The sequence below is a fragment of the Vidua chalybeata genome, chromosome 10 (assembly GCF_026979565.1).
Source record: "Vidua chalybeata isolate OUT-0048 chromosome 10, bVidCha1 merged haplotype, whole genome shotgun sequence".
NCBI classification, from domain to species: domain Eukaryota; kingdom Metazoa; phylum Chordata; class Aves; order Passeriformes; family Viduidae; genus Vidua; species Vidua chalybeata.
The window spans coordinates 1,568,601-1,580,747 of record NC_071539.1 but is presented as its reverse complement, the minus strand read 5'-3'; the positions used below and the strand labels follow the sequence as shown (position 1 = coordinate 1,580,747).

At 50.2% G+C, this 12,147-nt stretch overlaps 1 protein-coding gene across 1 annotated transcript; it reads left to right on the top strand.

Moving 5' to 3' along the window:
- The first annotated feature begins 4,259 nt into the window (after positions 1-4,259).
- LOC128792677 (ovocalyxin-32-like) lies at positions 4,260-11,958 on the top strand. Its single transcript, XM_053951268.1, has 6 exons — positions 4,260-4,527; positions 8,832-8,894; positions 9,666-9,840; positions 10,471-10,607; positions 11,238-11,300; positions 11,389-11,958. Exons 1-6 carry the CDS (start codon positions 4,327-4,329, stop codon positions 11,545-11,547), a joined length of 798 nt encoding a protein of 265 aa, XP_053807243.1. The 5' UTR covers positions 4,260-4,326; the 3' UTR covers positions 11,548-11,958.
- The last annotated feature ends 189 nt before the right edge of the window (positions 11,959-12,147 follow it).

The window sequence follows — 12,147 nt, the reverse complement described above, 5'->3', positions numbered from 1 at the left end:
AGCAGCTAAGAGAGCCCAGAAACTTCCTGGTGCCATTTCAATTGTACAGGACCTTGGCACACATTTTAAACCCAACATAAAAATACACAAGATAATGCAAACAGCATCAATGAGCTTGGTTTTGGCTAGAAGGTGTTACCAGACCTTCCTGGATGATTTAAATATTGTCCCTTAAGAATCAAGTGGTGGAGTGACCTAATTATGGCCTTCCAGTACCTGAAAGGAGCTACAAGAAAAATGCAGAAAGACAATTTGCAAGGGCCTGGAGTGACAGAATGGCTGCTGACACAAAATACAAATATTTATTAAAAAAAAAAATCCTATTTGTGATTTAAAAATAATCAGCAGCCTTCAAACCCAAATTTTCCTGGAATAAATCAATATAAATTTTCCTCACAAAATCCATACCCATATTTTATTCCCATAGGTAAGGTCAGCCCAGCAATGCATTAAAAGGTGACCAATTCTTGATTAATCCAGCAAAATATTTGGAGAGTGATTAAAAATAAATTATTTGGATTAATTATTAAGAATAAATCCCAAATCAGTTAAAATCAAGTAACAGAACTTGTTCATAACTACAACAAGATGGTGAAGTTAAAACTGGAAAAGTTGCACAACCAAATAAAGTGAATTTTGTCCAAATTCACTGTATTAAATTACAGTCAGCTGGTAATGATTGTGAGCCAGTGAGGTCTGGTGTGTACAGGGGATATAGAAATCGCCTCCAAATATGAAACTAATTAGGAATAATTGGCCTCTAAACAAGCACTTGATGTCTGAAAAAGGAAAATGCAAACCTCAGAATGCTTTTTAGAGCCACTGCCTGAACCAAGCCTCGTTTCCAGTTCCAAAGGGTCCAAGTCAGCTGTGACAGAAGGGTGATGCAAACCACCTCGGGAGCTCCCCAGAATGTCCTGGTTCCTACAGGGGACAGAGAAGGGGACAGGGAGAGAGCTCTGTGAGATGGAACTGGCACCAGCTCCGTCCTCTTTGCTGCAGCAAATGATGTGGGATGAGAGGGAAAACTACTGTAAAGGACAAAACCTGCCTACACCACATTCTAATTAGCCAGAATATACAGAACGGTGGAATTATGGAATGGTTTGGGTTGGAAAGGACCTTAAAGCCCATCCAGCCCCACCCCTGCCATGGCAGGGACACCTCCCACTGTCCCAGGTGCTCCAAGCCCTGTCCAGCCTGGCCTTGGGCACTGCCAGGGATCCAGGGGCAGCCACAGCTGCTCTGGGAATTCCATCCCAGCCCCTGCCCACCCTCCCAGCCAGGAATTCCTTCCCAATGTCCCATCCATCCCTGCCCTCTGGCAGTGGGAAGCCATTCCCTGTGTCCTGTCCCCCCATCCCTTGGAAACAGTGCCCCTCCATCCTTCTTGTAGCCCCTTCAGATGAGGCCAGAATTGAAATCACCCCAAGGCTTCTCCAGGCTGAGCAATCCCAATTCTCCAGCCTTTCCTCCCAGCAGAGCTGCTCCATCCCTCTGATCATCCTCGGGACTCACTCCAGCAGTGGATGCATCCCCCCAGGTCAGGTAATTCACCTCAGCTCCTTTGGTTCAGCTCTGACACACTGCAGAGCTTCATTTCACCCTCACCAAAGAGCCCGAAGCAACCTTGGCTCTTGGAGGATGCACTTCCAGCTTTTAAGGGTCCAAAACCCTCAGGGCTTAAAATAAATACATTTCCTAAATGCTGTGGAAGCACATTTGTAAATGTACATATTTACAAACATGCCCCAGCCTTGACCTGGGACCCGTTCAGCATCTGAACTTCTGTTTTTCCCAAGTCAAACTGTTTTGTAAATTCAGATCGACGGCAGCAGTGTAGGAAACCGCCCTGGGATTGTCCCTGCTTTGTCACAGGCGTTCAGTGCACTTGTCACACTGGCTCTCGGTTACTCACAGCCTCCGGGTTGCCCTCGGGAGGAAGGAAACTGCCCTGTCACTGGGACAGCAGGAGAGGAAGTGCATCCAAAGTCAGGGATGGGGGCAGCGTCCCAGGCTCGCCTCTGAGCCTGGCAGGCTTTTTGTGACAAAGCCGCATTTAGAGGCTTTTACCTCTTTTTAAGAAACTCCCCCACAATCGAAGGCACCGAAGCTGTGAGTGTGAAACCCCTGCGCAGGGTGGGTTTAACTCGTGAGCAGGAGAAGCCGCTCCCGCCCCACCCTCCCCGACATCCTGCTCCAAAGGCTCCTCAGCGGCCGTCCCTGCTCGCCTCTCCATGGAGCGGCGCTTCCTGCGCTCCCACGGGATCCTCGGCGCTCGTCCCACACCCAGGGTGCTGCAGGAAGGGCAGGAAGGACAGGACACAGCTGGCACCGCCCGACCCCTCCCGGTGCCAGCCCAGGGCAACCAGCCTGTGGATTTCAGTCTGAAAGGGACATCCGTGCTGCCACCACAGCGAGGAGAACCAGATGATGTTGGTTTCTTCCAGAAAAATATTGGAGACAAAGATGGCACGTGTCATCTTCCAGCTAGCCTTGGCACCAGGCAGGGACACCTTCCACTAGTCCAGGTTGCTCCAAGCCTCCTCCAGCCTGGCATGAAAAGATACAAACTGTTAATTACAGAATCTATTTCAGGAAGGAAAATCATAATCAACAAATTCAGGAAAATTAGCTGGGTGATATAAAAAACTCTAATAAAGAATGATATTATACCTTTACTGTAATAATTCTTTCCTTCACTTAGCAAAACCTCAGAAATACTAAATTTCAAGTCCTGTGAAAAAGCATTCCAGTAATAAAAAGAGACTTAAAGCTCCACAGGAGACAGTTTGAGTCCTTAACCAGAGTTTTGATTTAGTTTTGATTTACTTCTCTGAGGTCCCAGCCCAGAAACCTGCCCCAATACTCATGCAGAGCACAAAAATAGATTCCCAGCTGCACATACAAACCCCTGTCTGCTGGGATGGTAATCGAGCAGGTCATTAAAAATCAGCTTTTTTAACACAGGAAGTGCTGAGCCTTGTACATTTTACCGCATTTAGTCTCTCCAAAGGAGATGCTTCCAAGAGGAGCAAGGCAGCAAGCCCACTTGTATCCCAAACATAATTTTAAGGGAATCTGGCTGCTCTCTCTGTTGATTTTCTTCATGTTACCAAGACATGACTATACTGGTTCCAAAAACTTCGCTAAGTGAGATTTATCCCAGAGATGAATGCTCCTTGTGCATTATACTTGGAATATTTCTGCTGCATCCCAGGCAAAGCGTACCATGGGCTGAGCGAGGCTCTGGACTTTTGGGAGGTGTTGAGTTGTGGTAACGCTGAGAAGGAGCTAACTGTGTTTTTCCAACCATTACCTGTGTGTGCTCTGACCTGTGCCAGGACTGCACATCTGGCTCGAGCTGCAGGCTCCCTTCAGACAAATCCTGTGACCCTCAGTGTCCCTGGCTCTCCTCAGAACCCCCGGTCCTGCTCAAGTTCCAGCATCTTTCAAGTCCCCCTGGCTCCCAGCCCTCCTCGAGCATCCCCAGGCCCCCTCATCTCCTCTCAGAACCCCTGATCCCCCCTGGCTTCCCTTAGGACCTCTAAAATCCCTCTGACTCTCCCCGAAGCCCTGCTCCCCCTCAAGCTCCTGTGGCTCCCCTCAATTCCCCCTGGCTCCCCTTAAAACCCCTGGTCCCTCTCAAGTCCCCCGGCTGCCCTCCAAGCCCTCAGCGCCCCTCAAATCCTCCTGGTTCCTCTCAGAACCCCATGTCGCCATCAAGTGCCCCACACTCCCCTCAGTACCTGACACCCCCCAAAATTCCCCATGCCCCCCTCAGAAGCCTCCGACCCCCTCAAATTCACCCGGCTCCCCTCAGAAACCTCCGACCCCCTCAGAAACCTCCGACCCCCTCAAATTCCCCCTGCTCCCCTCAGAAACCTCCGACCCCCTCAAATTCCCCCGGTTCCCCTCAGAAACCTCCGACCCCCTCAAATTCACCCTGCTCCCCTCGGAAACCTCCAGCCCCTTCAAATTCCCCCTGCTCCCCTCAGAAACCTCCAACCCCCTCAAATTCCCCCGGCTCCCCTCGGAAGTCTCAACCCCCCTGCTCCCCTCAATACCCCGCTCACTCTCAATTCCCCCCAGCATCTTCAACCCTCCGGGTCCCCATAACGTCCCGGCTGCCCTCAGCCCCCAGTTCCCCTCAGCCCGCGGGGGCTCTGGGGGTGGGAGGGCTGAGGGAAGCGGAGTCGCCGCCGGGCCGGGCCCTCCGGCGGGCGCTGGCAGCGGGCGGAGGGTGGGCGGGAGCAGCGGCCCGGGCCCCGCTATTTGTACGGGAGCGGCGCCGAGCCCGCCCCAGTGCCCGCCGCTGCCCGCACCATGCCGGGGCTCCGCGCCTCACCGCCCGCCTTCCTGCTGCTCCTCGTGCTCGTCGTTCCCCGGGGCAGCCTCGCCGTGCTGGAGCCCGACAGCCGCTCGGCCGCGGCGGCGGCGCGGGTGGCCCTGCAGTACCACAACTTCCAGGCGGGATCCCTCGGCGGGCTCAGGGCGCTCGGGCAGGTCCGCAAGGCTACGCTGAAGGTAAGCGGGGAGCCGGCGGGGTGTAAAGGGGCGCTGGGAAAGTGTAATTAAGAGTAGTTATTACATTAGCATTGTTAGGTGTAACTGAGCTGAGCGCGTTCCCACGCAGGGCACCGGGCGCCTTCCCGCGTCCCTCAAGAGCCGCTGCCTCATCCTTGGGGACAGCCGGGACCCCGCAGGGACCGCTGTCCCATCTCCCCTTCCTCGGGGACAGCTGGCTCTCCTCAGGGACTGCTGTCCATCTGTTCCTTCCTCGGGGGCACCCGGGTCTCCTCAGAGATCGCTGTCCCTTCTCCCCTTCCTCAGGGACACCCAGGTCTCCTCAGGGACCACTGTCCCTTCTCCCCTTCCTCAGGGATACCCGGGTCTCCTCAGGGATCGCTGTCCCTTCTCCCCTTCCTCAGAGATCGCTGTCCCTTCTCCCTTTCCTCAGGGACACCCAGGTCTCCTCGGGGACCGCTGTCCCACAGCCTCGTCCCTCATGGGATCCCTGGCTCTCCTCAGGAGCTGCTGTCCCACAGTCCCTTCCTCATACCACGAGCTTCATCTAAAGGCGATGCGGTTCCCACCAGAAAATATACCTTAATCTTCCAAAAATCACATGGAATTGAGGTGGCAGAACGGGACAGGAGTCCCAGGGAGGAGCAGCTACGGGGACAGAGCCTTCCCGTCATGGGGAGCTTGCTGGGGATGCTCGAGGTGGTGCTTGGGGTACAGTCCTCCTCCTCCAGGTTTGGGGGTGTTTTTTACAGCTCGTTCACTTTCTGAAAGTACAGGATCAGGCAAAAACTTCTGGGGAATGTTTGTCCCGGGCTGTAGATCCTGGAAGGAATGCATCACCTTCCTGGAGAGCCGAAGGGTGGGATTTAAATCCAGCCCTGTGCTCCTGCTGCTGGGCAGCTCCTGAGAGCAAGGGCTGCTTGTTCTGGGTTCCCAGGAGACCAAATTCTGGATCCTGGATTCTGCTGGGCAGCTCCTGAGAGCAAGGGCTGCTTGTTCTGGGTTCCCAGGAGACCAAATTCTGGATCCTGGATTCTGCTGGGCAGCTCCTGAGAGCAAGGGCTGCTTGTTCTGGGTTCCCAGGAGAACAAATTCTGGATCCTGGATTCTGCTGGGCAGCTCCTGAGAGCAAGGGCTGCTTGTTCTGGGTTCCCAGGAGAACAAATTCTGGATCCTGGATTCTGCTGGGCAGCTCCTGAGAGCAAGGGCTGCTTGTTCTGGGTTCCCACTGTGATGTGCCAAAGGCAGCACTGGATTCCACTGGATCCTTTCCAGGATCTGGAGATCTTCCACCACTTGTCCTGTGCAGCTCCTAAAACCGAGTAAGAGGGTGTAGTGTTAAATCTTCCCCTTTAAAAAAGATATCCCAAACTAACTAGAAATATCTAAGATGCATTAATTAGTACAGCCCCTGTATTATAGAGATCACTGGGTGCTGTGCATGGAAGTGCTTCTGGGATATTGAAGTTTTCCTGTGAAATTGCTACAAACACCTATGACAGGAATTCTCTGTTATTTTTTTACTCTCCAAAAGTACACACGCTCCTTCTGTATCTCCTGGGCACTTTGCATATGTCTATGTGTAAATATTTCCGTATATAAACACCTGTGCCTGGCTGAAGAATAAGTGAATATTTGTGGGGAGGGAAAGGGGTTTTTCCACCCTCTATCAGCCACCTGCCTCCTCATACAGGAAGGAAAATAATTGGCTCATTATAGAGAAGTGAAATTGCTCCTTATTTCCGCAGTGCTGGGTGCTGTAGGAGCTCCCTGGAACCACTCTCTGCAGTTTATTTCCTTTTTTTTTTTTTTTTTTGTTTTTGCACACTCTGTGAAAACAAGAGGAGAAATGCACTAAAAGTGGGCACTTCCTTCTTTCCTGTCCTCCCCTGGAAAAAAAATGAAAAGAATTTCCTGCAAGGAATTTGCTGTATTACGTGAAGGCAAGAGGCAGAAATATTGGGATTTGGGTATTTTTTTAGGTTTGCCTGGTTTTTAATTATTTTTGAAAGGGGGCTAATTTCCTATTGGTTACTCTATTACTGGATCTCATAAAACCAGGATAATTTTTAGTGGAATTTAATAATGAGCTCTGTAATTGAATACTGACTTTATTAGCCCACGAGCTGCTGAAACTGGTAATTAGAACCAGGACTGGGAACTCTCTTAGATGGGAAAGATCTTCCAAGTTCAGGTAAAATGAGATTTTCTTTCCTGGCAACAACATGGCAAACCTGGAATAATCCCTACCTTGCTGCTGGATGCAGATGGTTTTTGTTGTCCCTTCTTTTCTCTTGACCAAGGATCTTCTAGGAAACAGCAGCTCCTGCACTTTAAAATACACTTTTGATAATGAAGCATTAGTTTGTGCCAGCTGAAGATCCCAGAATGGAAAGGGAAGCTTTTGGGAGCAGTTTCCCATCCCAAGCTGCCCTGGAAATCCTAATTTAGGAGTAGGGAGGTGAAAGGGAAAGGGAAAAGCCAGGTGACCTCGTGCAACATTGGCTTAAATTGGACTAGGAAATCCAATTTTCAAATACCCAGGTGGACATTTCACAGCCTCACCTGGACACAACAGCAGCACCACAGCTCTGCTCCCCGATACCAGAAATCTTAGAAATGTTCTATTAATGTCCAGCAGTCAGAGCCCCACGTTGGGTGGGAAAGGCAGAATCCAGCTCTGACTCCTTTTCCCAGCTTCTCCCTGCTCAGTGATCCAGGCAAAAACTGATCCCAGGGGGAAATCCTGGTGGGAAAACAGAGGGGGAGAGATGGGAACCTCCTCAGGATGTGGGGAGAGAGGGATCCTCCCTTTCCCTGCCTGTGGGGAGTGAGGGGAGTGCAAACTGATTGGAAACTGATTCCTTAGGGACCTGCTGTGAAGCTGCTCTGAAATTCCTGGTTTGGCCTTTCCAGGACTAAAAACCTGTCAGGAAAGTTGTGGTGATTTGGAGCCCAGAAATAAAGGAATCCTGTGACCCAGATATTGAGTGGAAAAATGAATTACTCACTTGTTTTCTTCTCTTTTTGGACACTTTAATCTTTGGCTGCTTCCCTGGGGGTTGCCAGACATCCCTGGGCTCTGCTCAGCCCACACTCTGGGATTGGGAAACAGCATTTTGGGATGAGACTGGGGAAAAATAGTGGAAATAAAAGTTTTTCTTTGGGACTACAAAGACTTTTTGTACAATTTCGTGCCAAATGGAGCTTCTCCCTTCTCCCTGGCGAGCTCAGGAAGCCTCAGGTGTTCACTAAATATTTGTTTTAGCTGTGTAGCATCATTTGAAAGCTGCCTAGGCAGCAGTAGTAGGGTGGTAGTAGCTACTAGCAGTACTGTGGGGAGTTGTTGCAAGTCAGGAGGGAATCTCTGCTTCAAAACCCCCAGACACACAGAATTCTGTGCTCTTTTAAAAAGGTCCTGTGACTATTGCAGCTTCTCTCTCCTGCAACAGAGCATACCATTTAACTAAAATGTAACACCACACAGGACTGATGATACACAGGAGTAATCCTGGGTCACTGTAAAAATCCCCAAATTTAGTCAGATTAGGGGTGCTGTAAACCACAGCAATAACACCTCTTGGGTGGCTTTACAACAGTTACAATCTTAGACTTCAGTGTGGTTCTTGCACAAGGTGAGACACTTCTAAACCTAATTTCACTGCACTCACTCCTCCTTTGGTGATCCTGCATTCCAGAAATCAGCTTTCACCTCTCTGCCCATGTCCCACTGTCACTTGGAGGACAATGTTTGAGGCAATACAAAAAAAGGGCAGAAGGGGAGAAGGAGGATGCAGAGAAGAAATAAATTATCAAGAAGTCTGAGCTCATCCTCTCTGTTTCCTGCACCTCCTTCATGGTGAGATTTGGCTCCACACTGGACTTGCCTCATCCTAAAGCTCCAGGAGGGGATTTTATAAAAATAGAGTGACTAAAGCAATTGTTTACCTGCATTTTCCAGCTCTGGGTAGGTGCCACAGGCAGGTGCTGAGCTGAGGATCTGCTGTGGGAATGAAACTCCACTCACCTTGTACCATTGAACTGTTCCTGGGAAAAGTGTGCTGGGAACAGGAAGGCTCAGGGTTAGATAAATAAGACACAAAGGTTTGCTTTGATAAATAATGCACAAAGGTTTGCTTTGGGTCCTGCAAACAGCCAGAATTGTCCTTACACACCAAGAAAAACTAAAAATCAGTGATGCTGCACTCAAAACCAGGGAATTTCAGAAGGACCTTCCCTCCTCAGAGCTCCTTGCAGCACATAAGGCTTTAATTCCACTGCTGGCTCCATCTTCTCTTTTCCAGAACATCCCAGAGTCTGGCCACAAGTATTACCTGCAGTTCAGCACTGAGGACTACAGGACTGGGGTGAGTTCCTGCTCGTCCTCCTCACCCAGGGCATTAAATCAACTCCAGCAGCTCCAAAACAGGGACATTTGTGTCCTAAATGGATCTGCCACCATGGAAAGACCTTCCTGCTCCTCCCTGCCTGCCTTTGCTCTGAGGCTCACCAGGCCTCAGTCCCAAAGGGAATTCTTGCTCGAGTCATTGAGGCAACCAAAGGCCAGAGTGGAACTGTGCAGGGGCCCAAGCTGGGTGACTGTGACAGTGTGGACCCTGTTCCCCTTCTGTGCTCCCCACTCCCCCTCTCAGGTTCCTGTTTTCCTGCTGTCCACACCCCAAAATGGAAACCAGGAGTTGACAGCTCCATGTTCTTTCCAGTTCCACCCCCCTCCATTCACCCTGCCCCAGCTGTCAGCAGCATTTTACTGTCCTCTTCCTTCACACACACTTTGTGGAATTCAAATGATTTTCAGAACTTACTCTGCAGCCTTAGATTATTTTTGTTTCAAGGCTGGCACAATGAAAGTCCCTGTTATCAATTAATGTTGTTTCTTGAGCTCTCACAAACATATTTCCAAGATGACTTAGAGCGTTGTCATGTCCTGAAAGCAGGACAAGCATTAATTAAAACCTTCTGCTAAATCCCTTTAGCCTTGTGGCTTTAACCTCTTTCCTGGAAAAAAATAAAATCCTTCTTGACACTTTCCTAACCCCTGAACAGCTTCATGCAAAGAGTGAGTTGCTGGTAAATAAAATCTTGATAAAAAAGAACAGTTTTAAACTCTCCCTGGACAGGAAGATGCTGGGAACTGCCTGGCTACAGTGCTGTATCCAAAGAAAAAGTCTCGTCCTGTTGTCAGCATCAAGTGCTCCCACACCAAAGACAAGGAGGAAATCCAGGAAGAGGACAACAGATTTTACCAAATGATCAGGCACCAAAGCAAACCAATAACTGCAAACAACATTCCAGGTATACTCCTCCAAATATTCACCTGTATTTCACTTTATCTCAAAGGCCATGAGGGACAAAGCATTTGAAAAGGAGACACATTGCTGGCAGTAGCACCCTGAGCCCATCCCGCTGTCAGAGCACTCCCACCTCCCCAGGGACTTTTGGGAGAACAGAGCCCCTCTGGATTTACCACTGGCACTCAGCACCATCCTGGGAGGGTGGTTTGGGTTTAAAAGCAGCTCCACACCACATTTAAGTCAAATAAATGCAGATTGTCCCCCAGGAATAACAAGTGCCCAAAGCCACACACCTCCCCAGCTGTGGTTGGAAATTCACTGAGGATGACCAACACAATTTTTCCATCCTGGAAAAATCCCATCTTTTCTCCCAGCTAGGTAAGGACTCCCATTATTGTGGATTTTTGGGTTTCTCACCTCATCATGGGGATCCCTCTCTTGGCAGTGTCAACTGTGCCACACTTCTGCTCCCCTGGGACCACAGGTTCAGCATCATTCCCCTCCCTGTGACACATCAGAGGGAGGAGCCCCATGCAGGAATGGTGTGCCAGGCAAAACTGCTCTGGGGTTCATCATTCTTCTGCTGCCCAGCCAGAATTAATATTATTTTCTCTTTCTCCTTGCCTTGCAGACAGCTATGGCAACATTGAGCCTGCCCTGGAGCCAGTGTGGGCTCTGGCTGTGGCTGGCAGCAGCTCCATCATGTGGGAAAAGTCCACGGAGACCTTGGGATACTTCCTGGCCCAAGTGAAGTCCGCGAGGCAGTGGGTGAGTGGGGCAGGAGGGACAGGGGCAGCACAGAGCCCTGCTCTCGGGGGATTCCCCAGAGCCCAGGGCCTGCTCCTCACCAGCAGCTCCACCTCTGCACGAGCACTTTGTCCAGGTTTTGCTGGGAAACTCTCCCGAGCTGGATGTGCAGGAGTGGCTTCTGCAGGGGCTGCAGTTCCTGAGCCCCAGAGCGGAGCCCAGCAGCCTCTGCCCCCGGGCTGGGCAGCAGCTCCAAGGCCTGCAGCACATCCAGCAGCACTTCCAGAGCCCTCAGCCAGCTGGGATCCACGGGCAGCATCCAGCTTTGGCTCCTCAGCTATTCAGCATCTCTCTGAAGGAGAGGTTCATGTAATCCTCAGATGTAATTGAGGGTTAAATTCAATTAATTAGCACCTGGTTTCAGTGCAGACAGGCTGCCGAGCCACACAGCTCTTGGTGTCCTCAAACATTCCATGCAGGAAGGGCTCCTAATTCCATCTTTCCATGATCAAAACACATCTCACTGCAGCCAGAGCCACAGGCCCTGCTCACCTCCTTCCCTGAGCTCCAGTAAATCACAGCAGACATTGAATTTTAACAATATAAACCTGTGTTCCTGATAATTCTTTCCTTTTTTTTACACCTGCCCAGATCAGGAAAGATGATTTTATTGAGTTTGACTACACTGTGCTACTACATGAAATCCCAACCCAGGTAAGGAAGTGCAGGGGAACAACCCCTGCTGCCAGCAGGGAGGAGCTGCATCAGGATGATGAGATCTGTGTTTAAATCCCTTCTCCAGGAAATCATTTCCTGCCACATGCGCCTGACGTGGCTCCCCGGGCAGCCTCTGAAAGTGAAACATTTCTGCGCCTCCCAGGGCCACGGTGCAGATGAGGGATCTGGGGCAGAGTCTGGGTCAGCTGCTGGGCCTTCAGCTGGAAAGGGAGCCAGTTTTTAAGTGAAATCCTCTGTTCTGTGGATATGGATCCAGTCAGCAAGTCCTTGTGTGGACAGACCTGGAGCTGGGATCATCCTTCCATGCAAGTCAGCGACTGGGAGTGGTTTCACTGATTGTTCTGTGCCAAAATCAATTCCTGTCACTTCTTCAACTGCGAGATTCAAGCTCTGCAGCTCCGCCTGAACCCTCTGCTACTCCATATATACACAGATGAACATACAGCAGTTGATTTGATGTCACTAATTAACTGTTACTTAAGCGTTTGTAAACAAAATTAATATATTTGGATAAAAATCGTGAGCAAAGTGTTAATCTGTCACTAAGAGAGATTTGCCTACTATTTTTTGTCATGTTTTGGGCTAGAATGATGCTGATTTTTAACTCACATCTCCAATAAACCAAATGCCATCACTCAGGGTCGAGGCTGGGTTTCTTTCTGCTGCTGTTGGAGCCCAAATTTCCACGTTTTCTGTCACCTCGACTCAAACCAGACCTGCAGAGCCAGGGAGGCTCCTTGTGGATGAATCCCCATGTTTGGGAACAGCTCCTGTGTCATTCCTGCCATGTCCTGTCCCACCACAAAGTCATGGCTTTGTCCTG